At 47.8% G+C, this 17,457-nt stretch overlaps 1 protein-coding gene across 1 annotated transcript in view; it reads left to right on the forward strand.

Moving 5' to 3' along the window:
- The window catches only part of TG (thyroglobulin), a 244,557-nt gene that overhangs the window by 95,124 nt on the left and 131,976 nt on the right, over positions 1-17,457 (forward strand). The window contains exons 32-35 of the mRNA XM_082433766.1: positions 76-187; positions 1,186-1,265; positions 2,513-2,656; positions 9,848-9,910. Of these exons, the coding sequence (XP_082289892.1) occupies positions 76-187; positions 1,186-1,265; positions 2,513-2,656; positions 9,848-9,910 (399 nt within the window). The remainder of the gene's footprint in view (positions 1-75; positions 188-1,185; positions 1,266-2,512; positions 2,657-9,847; positions 9,911-17,457) is intronic.

Raw genomic sequence — 17,457 nt, forward strand, 5'->3', positions numbered from 1 at the left:
CCCCCTACAAAAGTATCTTTATGGCTACAGCACATCTCTCCTTAAATAATATAATGTCTTTCTTCCTCTGTGTAGTTGTACTGCAAGATAAAGTGAAGAATTTTTACATTCGCCTGCCGTTCCAAAAGCTGATGGGGATTTCCATTAGAAACAAAGTGCCCATGTTTAACAAATCCATTTCCAACGGGTAAGCTGTTTCCATTCACTCCCGCCCCACTGCAATACTTATTATTAAGACCCTTCTGTTTTCATAAAGATGGTGATATAATATCAGTTAAAGGCACAAGCATAAAAGACTGTAAAACCCAAAGCAAAGGGTGAAAAAGTAATAAGGAGGTAACTATCTAAAAACCATGGCTAAGGTCAGTTACTAGTAGTCAGCACAACATTTAGCCCTGAATATCTGGTCAGCTGATGCAAAAGGGAAACATTGACCTGTGTTTTATCAATTAATACAAGTTACCAAGCATTGTAATAAAGTTGATCAGCGAAGTCTTCCTGTGCTGCATTCAAAATCCAGAGAGCAAGCAGAACTTTCAACGGGACCATAGGCATATAAGGACTTTTAATTTATTTAATTTTTTATTTTAAAAATGTATTTTATTATTGATTTAATTAGTCAGCTGTAATTTAGTTGTTTTCATTAAAGGTGATGTTCCTCTCCACCAGTCTGTGGATCTCACCCATGAGAATTACCAGGAGGACTTTTTACAAACTGCATTCCTGGGTCCTACCCTGGACCTACTGAATCAGCATTTACAGGGGGCTCAGGAATCTGAATTTTAACTAAGCTCCCCCTGTTGAAGTTAGAATTTGAGAGTCATTGATCTATGAATTGTTGATCTACGAAGTGTGGTTGGTATATGAAACTATGCCATGCTGCTGGCATTTAAGATCTGCTTTTGAAAATGGAGATGAAAAGATGATATAGGATAGTCTGCCTTGAGTTCTGGCTGGGCACCACCCATGCCGGCAGGAAGGGAGACAAGAAGGAGGGTGGGAAATGGGGGTCAGCCTGACCCTGGTGCTGGGGTGGGGGCTGCGGGAGCAGAGCTTGTGTGTCTGGACTCAGGAAGGGGTCGTCATAGAGAGCAGGCCCCCAGAAGTCAGTGTCAGCGATTCAGCCCACCCCATAGGTCCTGCCCAGCACAAACCTTCAGGCCTGCTCTTTTCCCCTTCCGCCAGCTTCTTCGAATGTGAACGACTGTGTGATGTGGACCCGTGCTGCACTGGCTTTGGCTTTCTGAACGTTTCCCAGTTAAAAGGTAATAATAATATATACAATGGAATATTACTCAGCCATAAAAAGGAACGAAATTGAGTTATTTGTAGTGAGGTGGATGGACCTAGAGTGTGTCATACAGAGTGAAGTAAGTCAGAAAGAGAAAAACAAATACCGTATGCTAACACATATATATGGAATATAAGAAAAAAAAAAAAAAAGGTCATGAAGAACCTAGGGGTAAGACGGGAATAAAGACACAGACCTACTAGAGCATGGACTTGAGGATATGGGGATGGGGAAGGGTAAGCTGGGATGAAGTGAGAGAGTGGCATGAACATATATACGCTACCAAACGTAAAATAGATAGCTAGTGGGAAGCAACCGCATAGCCCAGGGAGATCAGCTCGGTGCTATGTGATCACCTAGAGGGGTGGGATAGGGAGGGTGGGAGGGAGGGAGACGCAAGAGGGAAGAGATATGGAAACATATGTATATGTATAACCGATTTACTTTGTTATAAAGCAGAAACTAACACACCATTGTAAAGCAATTATACTCCAATAAAGATGTTAAAAAAAAAAAAGGTAATAATGGTAACTCTCTCTGGTCTGCATACAGCACTTTACAGTCTAGAAAACCCGTTCACATCTACAGTCTGACCTAATCCTCAGCATCTCCTCGTGGTGGGTGGGGAGGAGTGCCCTTCATTCACAGATGGGAAGTGGGGGCTTGGAGAGGGGAGGTAGCTAATAAACATGGTAGCTGGGACATGGCTCCTGGTGCAGTGCCCGGTCAGCGTTACACGACTCTTCTACCTGACCCAAGTAGCCTTCCTGCCATGGCTCACTTAGCTGGCTTCTGCTCAGCTCTCAAGACCTGGGTCAGGCAGCTTGGTAGGGTGAACTTTGGATCCATCCATATGATCTGTATTTAAATCTTGATTCTGGACAAGCCACTTAATCTCTCTGAGCCTTGGTCTCCTTATCTGTAAATAGGGATAGAAATGTTACCCTCCTCCTAGGGCTGAATGAGGACCAAGGAGTAGGACGCAAACACAGCCCCAGCAGAGCCCTGGGCACACGATGGGTCTGTGCTGTCTCCATCGATGTCCTCTTTGATCAGAAGCTCATTAAGGTGGCGGGTTTTTCATCAGTGACTAAGATCGTCCCTGGAATAGTGTGCTGCACCCCAAATGTCTGCTGAAGAATGAGTTTGCAGAATTTCTCTCATTCCGTTAGAATCTTCCATCATGATCATTTCCCTGGTCCTGGTTATTTTTTGCTCCAGGAGGAGAGGTGACATGCCTAACTCTGAACAGCTTGGGAATTCAGATGTGCAGTGAGGAAAATGGAGGAGCCTGGCGCATTCTGGACTGTGGCTCTCCCGACACTGAGGTCCGCACCTATCCCTTCGGATGGTACCAGAAGCCTGGTAAGTGATCTTCTCCGAACAGCTACATGGGCATCTTTAGTTGACTGCTTCTCAACTGTATATTAGGATGATGTCCTTGGCCCCGGGAGGAGATTAGTCAGGATTCATTGGGTGCAAGCAACAGAGACAGATTCTATTTAACTTAAGCAGAAAAGGAATGTATTGGAAGTCTGCTTGTAGACTCAAAGGAAAGATGTCCAACTAGGTCTCAGCTCCATGGATGTATTCAGCAGGAGTGAATGGACAACCTCTTCAGTGTGACACTGTCTTCATCAGTCTGCTTCAGAGGGTTTTGGAGGTTGTGTTCAAGCTTTAAATTTAAGGGAGAGAGTCTGGCCCTGGCCTGGTCCTTGCCCTAGAAATAAGAGTAACAGGATGTCTGACCTGGAGGAAGCTTAGAGGTCTGTAACTTTGATTTCACATTCTGCATTTCACCCAACACAATACTTTGCCCAAAGTCGGAAAGGAGAGGAGAACTGACATTCCTCACGTGCCCACTGTGTGTCTACATATGTGCTGCGGCTTCTACACGGGTTGTACAGTGTATTACTCAGTGCCTCCATGGAGTAGACATTATTTCCTCCATTTTAAGATGAGGAGAGTATGGTGTAGACAGTGGAAGTTATTTGACCCAAACCACATAGCCATCAAGAAGCAGAGTCAGGTCGCAAACCCAGCTCTCAAGACTCCAAACTTCACTCTTCCCCTTTACCTGCTGCCTCCTGGCAGGTCTCCCATAGGGCATGAGTGACTGTATGTGAAACTGTCTGGACACATTGCCTGAATGGTTTTCCCCCAGCTAAACTCAACTGACCAAACAAGTAGTTGACCAATAAATTGAAAAAATAAAACTAATAAACTAATAAACGAAACCGGTGGTAGGTTGGCCTCTTATTCCAGAGCTGTGTCCAACCCAAGAGGCTTGGGATGGGACTTTTTGGTGGAATCTGTTCCTTGACATTTGTTCATGAGCCTACTAATCCCCGAGACATTCTGTGGCTTCAGGGCCGGTTTTTTTGGGGTTGATTGTTACCAGGCTGAAAAAAATCTTCCTTGCTGATGTCTGCTTTGAGCATCCTGTGACTTGATCTGAGTTCACTCTATTTGTTACTTTTATTTTATTTTAACATCTTGAATTGTTTTAAGAAAAACATCAGGAGTGTATGACGAAACATCCTCAGTGGGTTTCTATTTGGGGGGGTGGGGTGGGGTGTGCCATATAGAGGAGGGGGAGTGAATGCCTGTGTAGGATGGTGGCCCCGCAGGAGATCCAATGCCAGCTCTGGGTATTGAGGGCCTTCAGAACTGAACTCTCAGCCCGCAATGCCTCCTTGCCCATCTGTCCTCCCACACCTCTTCCCATGTCCTCACACCACCAAAGGCTGGAAAATGTCATTTTTCATCTTTCTGTTGCTCAGGGAAGAGTTGGATAAAAAGAAGCTAAGGAATAATTCATTTGTTCAGAAATGTGGGAATCAGATCAGAGGGTTACAACTTCTTGGCAGGACTTAGCGAGGAAGAGAACCCAAGGTGCTTCTTGTCCCCACTTTTTCCATCTGTTCCGTGTCTTTTTATCTCACTGCACAGACCACTAACTTTTTCCAACGTATATTCTGTGGGGTCAGGCTGGGGACTCAGGAGTTCTGACCAGGAACTACAGGGCAGGGAATTACAAATTCATTCAACAGACACTGACCAAATGTCAGCCATGCCTGGGGGCCTCTGGTTTTACAAATCCAGCCTCTAATCCCTGGGCTCTTACTGTGTGCCTGGCTGGATGCCAAGCACTTTATAAGTGTTACCTCACCTAATCCTCATAACCACTGTTAGCTGAGGTTCAGGGAGATTAAGTCACTTGCCCAAAGTCCCACATAGCAGGTAAATGACAGAATTTGGACCCAGAATTTTTGGACCCTAGTCAGAAAGAACTGGGTCCAAATAACCAACCATATAACCATATTATATGGCTATGCTCAGCCATATGACATAGTCACTCTGTTATATGGCTGAGTAGGAATAAGAAATGATGCCTGTCCTCCAGGCGCTCACAATTTCAGGAGGAGTCACAGACTGTAAATAAATAAGCCGTTCTAGCTCTGGATTGCTCATGTCGTAAATCTGGAAGTTTTCAAACTTTATTGAGTGTCCATACTGGGTCTTGCACTGTGCTGGGTACTAGGAAGTGTGGGGTTAATAAGATGTAGTCATTTTTTTCTTAGGTGCTCACATCCTAGTGAAGAAGATACGGGCACATATGATTAATTGTAGCATCATAGGCTCAGTACTAGAACTGTCATGTGCATGAAGTGCTGTGGGAACATGGGAACAAGAAATTAATTCTGCTTCAGAGCGGTGGAAATCCATTACTGAAAGCCTCCTACACCCTCCTTTATGCTTCAGGGACCACCTCCTGCAGGCTCTGGCCCGCTGGCCTGGAGCTGCCCAGGCAGGCAGGTTTTCACCCTGCATGCTGCCTGCTTTCAGTGTTCGGGTGAGTGGGGAGAAAAATCTAAAAATGCCAAAATGGCATCAGTCTCTCAGGACCCCTGGGTGGAAAACACCTCGGGATGCACATGGCTTACGGCCATTCTGGTGTGAGTGGCTCTGAATTTTCCATTTCAGAAGAATGGGAGGAAGAGGGCCAGCTGTCAGGGGTTCTGGTGACCTGGTGTGACCCATGACCCTCCATCAGAGCAGAATCAGGTCCTCACCGGTCAGTCTTTTTCCCTTAAGTCATCTTCACCACCCAAAGCGGGTGGTGGCTTAAGTCTTAAGACTTGATGGCTTATCTCCTCCTAAGACCCAGGCAGAGAAAAGGAACCTTACTCAGGGAAACTGGTTTGGTAAATTAGACCATCTCTGCACTGGGTCACGCTGACCTAGTACAAAACCACCTTGTGTTGTGCGATATATTTTGAGCCAAAGCACCCTCATCTTCTGGATTCTGAACCTTAGATGCTCATGTGTTCTGTTTTCTGTAGCAGACAAAACTACCCCAGTGTAACGCTGGAAAGTCCCAACAGGCAAGCTGACATCGTCGTTACTTTCCCCGCATCCTTATCTTTGTATTAGACAATCACACACAATAGTAGGAAGTAGGGCCCCTGCAGGGCCAGGGAAGCCTGCACAGAGGGGGACCTGAACCTTGAAGGATGACCTCTCCGTCAGCACAGGAGACACGGGTTTTTTTACAAAGGAATTCTTGCAAAGAATTTCCGTCAATAGGCTTTGCCCTCGCTTCAAATCTATGGTTTGGTCATTTAGTGTACTGGCATCTCTGTTGAGTGATGAGCACAGACCCCTGATCTGACTGCAGGCTGAGAGCCAGACACAAAGAGGGTAACACAGGTCCTGTTTCTGAAGAACGACACTGAGGAAGGGGAAAGGAAGGGCTATTTGTTGAGCTCCTACTATGTGTCAAACACCATGGAAGCATCAGGGGTAGAAGGTCCTCCCCAAAAGCGGTTAGCCTGGCTGGGGAGGCAGAAGTGAGAGACATGTACATCTCTCAAGCACTTACTAATGTCAGAAACAACTCTCCAGCACTCTCCCTGCATTCACTTACGACGCCTGTGGGGCTGGTACTCTCCTATCCCCTCACCGGGAGGTAATTATTCCCTCTGTATCAGAGAGCTACTCAGCCCTGTGGCTTGTGTTACAGAGTGGGGTCAGGGGACCCACGGGGGCTTCTGAAGCACAAAAGGGGAGCAAGAAATTTTGTTCTATAAGGGATTATGCAAAAGCCACTCTGGGGGAAAATCTGGGCGTAGATAAAGGAGAGCTGGGTGAAGGGCGCAGTGGCCGCTGCGTAGGGATAGTGGGTGGGGTGGCCGTGGTCCTGCCCTGCGGCCCCCGGGACCACAGAGACCTGCACATGAGCAACATAACCCTGGTACCGGGCTGTGTTCTCAGAACAAAAGTGAGAGTTGAGTCTCCCAGGATCCAGGAGAGAGGCACAAACTTAGATCAGGGAGCGCCCAGAGGGGCCCCCAGAGAGCCTGCAGCCATGTGCTTTCTGACTGCTGTCCACAGAGAACAGAAATTTCCATGGGTCTGAGCACCAAACTGAGAGGCTCAGGCCAAGCAATTGTGGATGCAAATGAGGCTGTTGGCAGCTCTTTTGCGACAGCAGGACCCAACGAGGAAGTATCTTAGCAACCAAGGTGGGAGTACGGGGGGAAGAAGGCTGCTCTGCAGTCCAGCTGCCCCAGAGCTCAGGGCTGCCTGGAGGGGGCGGCCTCTGGGGCGCTGGTACCTGCTGCCCTCGGAGGAGAACTGTGCGTGACTTGCAAGTGGGGCAGGGTCTTTGGTTTGTTTACAAAGTCAAATGCGGCATCTAAAAAAAACAACCGAAGCCTCACACTTCCTTTGTTCTTCTGCTAAGCAAATGTACTTGGACCCTGTAGCTGTTCTAGATATGGGAAATGGAAAGGAAATGACCAGCTCTTCTAATTATGCCTCTCTGCAGCCCACATAGAAACCACCACACGTAGGAGAACTTACTGTGCAATCTGCTCTTCACATCATCACTCACATCCCCTCAAGAGTGTCTGCCATTTACTTAGCACGGAGTGGGCTCCAGGGCTAGGCTAGTGTTTTGCAGGCAACATCTTATTTGGTCCCCAAAGAACGTGATGAGGTTGGGTCTATCCTTACCCACATTCTCTGCTGTGCTGGCAAATGTGTTACAACTGGGGAGGGTGGCGGAGGCCTTGATTTGTAGTTCTGTAGCAGTTGCCACTTTCCATGGTGTAAATACTCCAGCCACGGCCCATTTCAAGCCACCAGCTTGATGTCACTGAAAGCGGAGCTGGGAAGAAGCAGAAGGGTTACCATCTATCTGTTTAACAAGCATGAATTAGCTGAGCAACTTGCTCAAGGTTGCACAGTATGAGTCTCTGTAGGGGCGTCCCCAGGGACGGAGTCCCTCCCAGGGGCTGAGGCTCAGTGTCCCGGGACCCAGGGAAGCTGAGAACTTTCAGGGCTCAGCTATTCCTGTACAGTGAAGAAGGCCCCACCCAAAGGGCCGACGGCCCCCCGTCAGGAAACACTGATGGAGGATGAGGAAGGGTAAGTAGAGCAGCAGCAGCAGCAGAGTTAGGTGGTAAATGCCCGGCTGAGATGCGCACACGGTAATTCTCCCCGCGGATGTGCGGCAGCTCGCCTCACTCTTCCCACGGCATTAGACGTATACAGTTTCCAGTGTGTCATTAGTGCTGTATAAATGTTTCCTTTGCAAACCGAGCTGGCTTTGAATTTCCAGATAAATTTCCAGAAGCAGAATTACTGGGTCCAAGGGTGTGGGCATCTGAATGCCCTCGATGTAGATTCATCAGACTCTTTTCTGAAGATTGCACTGACTCTCAGGGTCTTTGCTCTGAGAAAGCAAAGATGGACATTTAAATAAACAAGCTGGCCCCTGGGCGCTGTAGAGCATGGTGGGTGGTTCTGAGTCATTCTGAGTTTTGTGGGCGGAGCTCACAGAATGTTGGGTGACAGGAGCCTTAGCTCAGCGACCCTCAGAGTGAGTCCCTGGCCCGGCAGGGTCAGCATCGCCTGGGAACTTGTTAGAAACGCCGGATCTCAGGCCCCAGCCCACACCTGCTGAAACAGACAGTCTGGGGATGGGGCCATCATGGTGTGTGTCATCAAGCCCTCCAGGGGATTCCAGTGTCTGCCGAAGGCTGGGAACCAGGGCCATAGAATGATGACCGGGAGCAGGTGCTTCTAGGCAGATGGAGTCAAGCAGGAGAGACACACGACAGCTCTGGGCTCGAGAACTCAGGGAGGCTGGGTCGTGGCATGTCTGACCAAAGTGAGGAAGGCAGAGGAGGGGATGGGATGGGAGGGAACCCAAACCGGGACTTCGGGGACCAGAATAGAGCATGACTCTGACTCGAGGCTTTTCACGGAGGCAGACAAGGCCAAGAGTCAATGACAAGGGTGTGTCACTATGAAAGGGCGATACTAAGAGTGAATAGTGGCCGGCATTTATTGAGTGCTTACTGTATGCCCAAAGCTTTACATACACCAACTCATCTAAGCCTCACAACCCTGAGAGAGGTACTGTCATTACCCCCATTTTACAGACAAGGAAACTGAGGACAGGGAGGTGAAGTAACTTGCTCAGGGTCACACAATCTCACCCTGGGTCGCTGACCCTTGACTGTGGGCCCCACCCATGAGCCTTGACCCTGACCATGCTCCACCATAGCTCAGAGAGGGAGAAGGTCTGACAGCACTCCTAGTTTGGGCCACTGGAAGACAAGGATTCTGAGGCTTTGAAGATTTTGATTTGTTCAGTAAGGGAAGAGGAAGGGGAAGGGGATAATGAGCGCTCAGGGTCACCTACTGGGTCTGCCTGGTTTCTCATTTAATTCTGACATCGTCCTCATGTGCCAGCGCCAAAACTGGGTATAGAAGAAGCCAGATAACTTGTCCATCTGCCCTGCTTCTAAGAGGCATATGGAGGTTCGAGCCCAGGTCTGTCTGCCCTCCTAGTCCCGGCTCCGTCCACCTGCCATGCGGCCTGCGGTGAATAGCTGCCGTCTAGTGAGCTCTCACCCTGTGCCTGGCCCTGCACTACGTCCTGTCATGCCCACAGCCATTCTCAGCATATGTTGTGCCATCCCCAGTGTACAGATGTGGAAACTGAGGCCCAGAGAGGCTAAGTGCCCTCCCTGAGGGAGTCAGTTAAGCCATGGTGGTGGGCGCTCCACTTGTTCGCTGTGTGTCTCTGAGTGCTCACTCTGTGGAACATGGTGGGTCTGCACTTCTTCGCCGCTGGCTTTGGAAAACAATGTGAAGATGACGAGTGCTGTGTGTCACTCGTAGGCGAAGCTGTGAGAGCAGGAGTGAGGTCCCCTGCCACAGCGTCTGTGAGGCAGGGGCTTGATGGCGCCTCCCCGGCCTGGGCCTTGAGGGAGGGTGACACAGAGGAGAGAAAGCAGCCCAGCTGCAGTGAGCTTGTGGTGCCAGGTTGCTTTAAGCCCCTGAGACGTCAGGACGTCCCTTCAGCACAGCCTAGCCCGTTCTGACCACGCGGGAGTGGTGCCGGGCACTGTGGGCCCACTGTCTGCCTTCCAAGTTTGACTTTTCTGTCACCAAGTGGGACCTCTATTCCTGCCTTTCGGGACTCAATGATCGAAAGGGTAAAAAAGAGCTAAAGGGCTGCCTTTGTCTTCTTTTCAGTTGCTCAAAATGATGCTTCCAGTTTTTGCCCTTCGGTGGCTTTGCCTCCCCTCACAGAGAACGGTAAGTGCGTTGTCTTCTTAATTTCTCCCATGTGATGCGGCCTCATCTTTCTCCTTGCTTTTGTCCCATAGTTTATAGCTCCTGCAACCCTCTCACATTCATGAACTCAGGCTCCTCTCAGTTACACACATGCATAGAGAGGGCAAGTACCAGCACCACATGCATTTTACAGATGAGGACACGGTCTCACAGCAATTTAAACGGCCGCCAAATAATGCACCCGGCTGGAAGCAGAGTGGGGTGGGAGCCCGTCCTCCCGATCGTCATTCTCAGGTTTGTTGCACCCTATTGTGTAACGACTAGGCCTGCACAACCCCGGGGCCGTGTCAGGAAGAGTAGTGTTTGGGAACTATGTGCAGAGGAGTCGGGGCTCCGAGCCATCGGTGCCCCGCGCAGCACAGTGACATCTGAGGCCGGGCACTGGCCCTGATCCCAGGAGCACCACCTGGGCTGAGGCTGCCGTCTCCTTCTGCACATGGCACCGTCGCCACCGCACACACCCCGTCTGGCATCAGGAAGCGTGGGGCGGTGGTCGCCGTGGGACTGGGCAGGGCAGCGTGGGCTTCGCTGCATGTCCCTTTTCTGCTTCCCCTTAGTCAGGAAATGAGAGGCTCTCATCATTCCTGTCCTGTGACATGATGTCTGAGGGGCACTAGATGTCTGTCATTATGGTCCTGGCTGAAGGGACAACATGTAGCTCGTGTAGGAGAGAATCATTTGTCATCAAGGCTGGGCTGAGAGTATAAATGTCCTCAACCATGTCGTCACTTCCTTCCCTCAGTTAAAAGAGCTGACTTTGTGCGTATTTTTTTTCCTGAGCATTCTGTACAGAATATCGATGTCTAAGCACTTAAAGATTTCCCATCTAAGACATTTGATCTTCACACCAACCTCAAGGGGCAGGTCCTATTTTCCTATTTGTTAATTACAGAAAAATTCAAACAATGCTGAAATACAGAAGGAAAAATCACAGAATTATTTAGAAGTTACTCCATGTCAGTTCATACATCGGTTTATTTCCTAATCTCCTTAGACTTTTCTGTATGGAAAAGTAGTTGTAATCTTGCTACAATGTTACGTGTTTTGTTTTTACCTAATATTGCATCATGTGTATATTTCCAAACAGTTATATATGTCTAAACCATTCATGTATGCATATGTATATTCATTCATTCATTCATTCATTCATCTGTCTATGTTCTTACCCTTAAAATGCTCCCAATCTGGTGATGAAGAAACAAAGACAGTACAGTGATCAGACACGGTTGTCACATTATCCTACTTGGTCGACGCACTGTCGTTCACTAAGTCATTCCTCTATTTCTGGGCATTTGATTGTTTTTGACTCTTCACTATTACGAAAATACCACAAGAATACCTTGGTACATAAAGCTCTTTCCAATGTTGAGATTATTTCCTGGGGGCACACTCTCCAAAGCAGAATTACTGGGTTTGAAAACTCTAGATTTTTTGACTCTAGATCTATATTGCCAAATTAGTCCCAAACAGTTGTTTGTAGTTGCAGACTTACTTACTAGCAGTGAATCAAAGTGGGGTTTTTTTTGTTTTTGTTTTTTAATAAATTTATTTAATTAATTTATTTATTTTTGGCTGTGTTGGGTCTTCATTGCTGCATGTGGGCTTTCTCCAGTGGCAACAAGCGGGGGCTACTCTTCATTGTGGTGCGCGGGCTTCTCATTGCGGTGGCTTCTCTTGTTGCAGAACACAGACTCTAGGTGCTTGGGCTTCTGTAGTTGTGGCTCGCGAGCTCTAGAGCGCAGGCTCAGTAGTTGTGGCGCACAGGCTTAGTTGCTCCGCATGGTGGATCTTCCCAGACCAGGGCTCGAACCCGTGTCCCCTGTATTAGCAGGCGGATTCTTAACCACTGCGCCACCAGGGAAGTCCCTCAAAGTGGTTTTTTTTCCATCATGTGCTTAGAATCCTTAAGTATTATCACTAAAAATATGATTTATTAAATTTACAGTTAAAGAAGACTTCCATACCTAATGTCAAATGCATATATTAGATAGGAATCGATCAACACATAAACCTCTTCAGGTGATTTTACAACGCTTCCAGTCTGTTTTTGCCAAAATTTGTATTACTGAGCCTTGAGTTACTAACAAAAGAAAGAAAAGGTGTAGAATTCCACATCTCCCTTCACACACACACAAAGTCTATGGAGCTGAGTAGATGTTTTGAAGGCGGAATGAGATGTCACGGTATTTTCAAATGTGCCTTTGACGAGTGTGATTGGAAAGCAGGAGAGATGGGGGGCCGACATGCCATGTGTGCTTCGAGCTTCCAAGTGGGAATTAAGAGTCTGAGCATGTTCCTTTGATGTGAGTCAGAGGGAGGACATCATTCTGCCTTCAGGGTATTGGTATGTCTATGTGATTGTGACATGGATTGTGTGCGTGTGCACGTGTGTGTGTGTGCTCACACTTGCATGTATATACCAAACATACGTAAAACCCTCATCTTTATGCACTTTTTATTCGGGGAGAAAAGGAAATATTTATTAAATACCAAGCATTTCATAAATCATTTAATGCTCAGAAGAAAGTTAGATGGTAACAAGGTCTATTTTTCAAATAAGGAGACTGAAGCTCTGTTAGGTTAAATGATCAAGCTGGGATTGGAACCCACATGTGCCTGCCTGGCCCTCCTCAAAGTTAGATGAAAATATTTGGTTTGAGCTTCTGGAAAGGGTGACAGAGATGGACTTCCCAGCCCCAGACTTGTCGGGAGACCTAAAGTCTTGGCCTTGTTTCTTTTATGAGATTGTGTGTATAAGCTGCCCATTCAAAGCCTCTTTGAAAAGGGGATTCTGATGAGCTGATTGGTCGATAGGGATGGTGAAGTCAAAGGTGACTTGTGAAATCTCAGGGGCCTGTCTTGGGTACATACACTCTAAACGCTTGGTTTATGTTGCTCCAGAGAAGACTTCAAACACATTAACGGGGGGTTCGAAGACAGCAGGAGTTTGTCAAATGGGTGTTTCAGAAAGTCTTTCCAAAGAGAGTGCACGTGCAAAGGCCCAGGGCCACAAAACAGCCTGAGGCATTCAGACATTGGAAACGGTTCAGGGTATGGGCCTAGGGCTGCCAGCGGGAGAGGCGGAAGGTGATCAGTAGAGAAATGCTGTAGCTTGAACGTGGAGCCGGTGTGGGACTTCGTACTGGGTTTGGAACTAGACCTTGGCAAGATCTCCTGGGAGCGCTAGGGTGGGCACGAACAGAGAAGCGTGTTATGGCAAAACAGATCCTCTTTCACTTCAATTTAGTTCAATTCGATGAATAACTATTTTGGAAAATGGATTCTGAGTTGTCACTTACGTTCCAGGAAAGGTGTTGTGCTGGGTTGGAGGTCCTGATTGCAAAGAGAGGATCCCACCTACTAATCAGGAGAAAGGCACAGGAAGAAGGAATTTAAGGAGATAAGCCACTTACCAAAGTGAAGCCACTTCCGGTGGCAGTGGGAGCCTGGGGAAGGCTCCCCCAAAATTCACCGCATGAATTTTTATATTCCTAGTTAGCGGGAGCACCCAGGCACATCATGGCCAGTCTGTGCCTTAAAGGCCAGCATGCATTTGTCAGATGGCCAGCAGGGCGCAGGGGGCATCCTGGGCAGAGGGCAGTGCATGGACAGAATCCCGGGGCCTGCATTAGCACAGCACATGCAGGGAGATACAGGTAGCTCAGGACGGCAGGGCCAGGAGGGAGGCTGGACAGGGGACTGGGGCCAAACATTCGAGTGCCTTGGGTACCACAAATCCTTGAAGGGTTTTAAGCAGTTCCATAATGAGCTTTAAAATGACTCAAACGCTCTCCCTTTGGGCTGTGTGGGAGACGCACTGGTGCCTGACAAGCTAGGCTTTGAGAGAACGAGGACAATTGCGTCATCTGTGTATAGAGTGCCGTTTTACACTCTTTAGGGAAACATTGCATGCTTTTTTAAATGGGCAAAACAGTAAAGATGCTATTTCTTCATAAGAGAAAATGTCCATTGCTTCTTAAAAGACCCACGACAACCAGTCCAGGGTTAGCATGAGATGTCTTTTCAGATGTTGGACCCTGTCTGTAGGATGACCACTATCTGCCCCCTCCTGCAGGCCAAATGTGTGTGGGGGGGTGTCTTCCAAGGGCTAATTCCCAGGAGAATTGACGTTTTGCTTGTCATCCACTATTTCAGAAGCTCTTCTCTTAGAGGTGCCATTGAAGCAAATTTAGATTATTTAGAGTATTTAGATTACAAGCGAGGGGAAAACACAGATGTGAGTCTTTAAAAAATTATACCTGTACTCTAAGTTCATTTCACCTGAGGAACTTCAAAATACCCTTAAAAAAATGCCCCAGCCCTTGACTGGGATCACAGGTTGCTACCAGCAGATCGAGGCTGTGCGTGAGGCTGCAGCTGAGAGGGTGTGAGGCATGGCTGAGAGGGATGCCTGGTGAAAGTTTGCCCTGCTCAGCTGCACCAGCCTGGAGCTCATTGACAGCAACAAAGCTGTCACTGGGTATATGGAGATAGAAGTGGCCACACCAGCAGTCTTTTCTGGGACATGCGATTTGTAGTCAATCACTTTTGTCTGCTTTGCCTCTGGCTTTTCACAACTGTGCCAAAGGGTTGATAGAATTCAGTTGATCTTTTCTGCAAATGTTTTCCACTAAGCTGGAGGCAGAGTCGTGTGATCCTACAAAATGCCAGCCCTGGCAGGAGTTGTGCATCATCTCATTGAGGGAAACGTCGGGGCATTCTGGCGTGGAGATGGGCTTTGCGGTCCGTCTGCCCAGCTTCCAATCCTGTTCCATCACTTAACACATGGGTACTCTGGGGCCAAATTCCTCAGCCTCCTGATGCCTTTGTTGGCCTCTGTAAAATGAGGATGATGGTGAAAAGTAAGAAATATCAACCTAGTAGGCTTGTGTTGTGGAATAAGGTACAAGGCTCGGCACAGAACCTGATAAGAGTGGGTGTTCAAGAAATGTCAGTAATAGTGCCCAAGTCCAAACCCATCTTTTTATAGAGGAGGAAACTGAGGCAGAGAGAGAGAGAGAAAGTGACTCTCCCAAGTCACAGCCAGTTAAGGGCAGAGCTATAAAATCATGAATTTGTATATTCCTAGGTATTGAGTGACTAAATATGTCAATCATCACTGTGCTAAATGCTTTCCATATTTTAATCCCCACAACTGCCCTAGGCAGTGTGCACCATTATGTCCATTTTACAGATTTGGAAACTGAGGGTCAGAAAGGCCCAAGGTCACATAACTAATGGATGGTAGAGCTGGGGTTCAAAGCCCATCTGAATCCAAATGCAGAGTCTCCCCACTGAAGATGCTGACTGTTGCGGGTTGTGTTCCTCAGGAATCAGACTCTGAGTTCAGTATGCAGGTCATTTTTTAAGGGAATGGAATCAAAAGGGGTGGAAGAGGGAAAGAGAAGGGCAGAGGGAGAACTTGAGCTTCAATGCAACCTTAGAGGAGGCCTCAGCTGACCTCTAGGGATGCTGGGACGATCTTCAAAATTGTTATGCCCTCACGTTGGTCACTCACTGGTATGGGCTGCCCTTCTGGGGGTCACTCTCCCTGCAGGGGCTGTCAGTGGGGTCTATCTGCCAGCAGCTCTCCTAGCGGCTGGGGAAGAGCCCTTCATTCCTGAAGGGGGATCTGGAGGACATCACAGCCTGCAGCCTAGGGGTGTTATACTTTAATAATCTCATCTGGGGCACATTTGAGGGTGGAACGGGTGCTGTTAACACTGTGCAGGCTGCCCTGCACCAACCTTGGGGCACTGTCACCTGCCTGCTGTAGCCACGAGTCTGGTGGTGCATTAACCCACACAAGCTAATTCTTAATCCCTTTGGTCCTTGGGCTGAAAGGGCCAGGTGAGCAGGCACTGACTCCAAAATTGCCTAATGTTTGTATAAAACTTAAATCTCCTTTCCAAATGTGCACAGAGCTGATGTGTGCACACGCACACAGACACAGACAGACACACACACACACAAACGCACACTCTCTCTCTGGGCCTCACGTTGTACACTCTGTCCCTACTTCACGGGAAGTGCTGTCCAGGGGAAGATCCCGTATCCCAGGGCCCATCGAGGTGAGGCTGGCAGGCATGCACTCTTTCCTACCTTCAGTCTGTCGAGAGTGCTGGGTCTAGTTAGTAGCTGCGTGCCCAGACTAACGCGTGCAGCCAGGATGCACATCTGCCATGGCCCCGAGCCACTGGATAGCTTCCCCAGCTTGGAAGGCTTCACTTCTCTCCACGCAGCAGGAGGGAGCCTCCGGCCAGCTGGTGAGGTGCTGGATTTGGGACACAGTTATAGTTTCTTCTGCCTCGGCTGCCATTCCCCTGTTCATTCGCTTATTAATTCAACAGGTGTTTAGTGAGCACTTACTCTGTGCCGAGCACTAGGTGCTGGGGCTACAGCAGTGAACAGAGCCGCAGAAAGCCCTGCCCCATGGAGCCTTCATGCTAGTACATCTTCAGGGCTGGCTCCTCCTCTGCTCTGAGCTAACATCACTGCCTCAAAGAGACCCCCGACCACCCCCATCAAAGCAGCCTCTTCAGCACTCTCTACCCCTTCACCTTGCTTTATTGTCTTCTTATCTTTTTGCTGTGAAATCTTCTCACTTGTTTACTTCTTGCGTATTTGTTTGCTCTCCTCTAAAAAGGAAGCCACAGAGGGCAGGGACTTTATCTGGCTTGTTCACTGCTATTTTAGCTCCTGGAAGAATGACTGGTACCTAGTCAGTTCTCAAGAAGTAGTTACCAAGTGAATGAATATATTTTTCTTGCTTGCTTGCTAGCTAGATTTCGTGCTCCAAAGGGCAGTTATTTTGTAATTCATGGTTTGATCCTAAACACTTAGCAAAGTGTCTAGTAGACTCTCAATCTTATTTTATTTATAATTGTTTGGTTTTTTTAAAAAAGAAAAAAATATATAAATGTTCACTTTGCTCTAGGTTAATATTTAAAACCAACAGTGATTCAATTAATGCTTGTTGAAAGAATGAATAAATGAATGCATGGTAACCACATGAGTGGATTGGAGCACACATGGCATACAGGAATCCTATCTTTGCCACTCCTTAGGTATGGGAACTTGACTAATTTAAAAGATATTTGTGAATCTCAGTTGTCTCACCTATAAAATGGAGACGATGATGTTTTCAAAGAGGCTGTTATTAAGCTGGAAAGATATATTACATGTAAACTTGCTGCACCCAATGTCTGGTGAAGGCTGACCGTGTTGGAATAGCTAGATTAGGTCAAGCACTGCCAGTTCTAAGGGATCCTTTCCACAGGTCATCTTTGTGAATGCTGCCCCTGCAATTGTACAGTATACAACCTGTGCATATGTACATAGTGGGCCTGGGAGGCATTTGATCAGTGTTTGCTGAATAGTTGTGTCTTAAACCTTTGTTAGATCTTTGAGGCTGGAGAAAACAGAGGATTTACCTTGATAACTGCCTCCCCAGACAACACCAGTTTTGTACCTGGTCCATCAAGGGTTTATTTGCTCGACTGAGTTGA

The sequence above is a fragment of the Balaenoptera physalus genome (genome assembly GCF_965194825.1).
Source record: "Balaenoptera physalus genome assembly, chromosome: 17".
Lineage (NCBI taxonomy): Eukaryota > Metazoa > Chordata > Mammalia > Artiodactyla > Balaenopteridae > Balaenoptera > Balaenoptera physalus.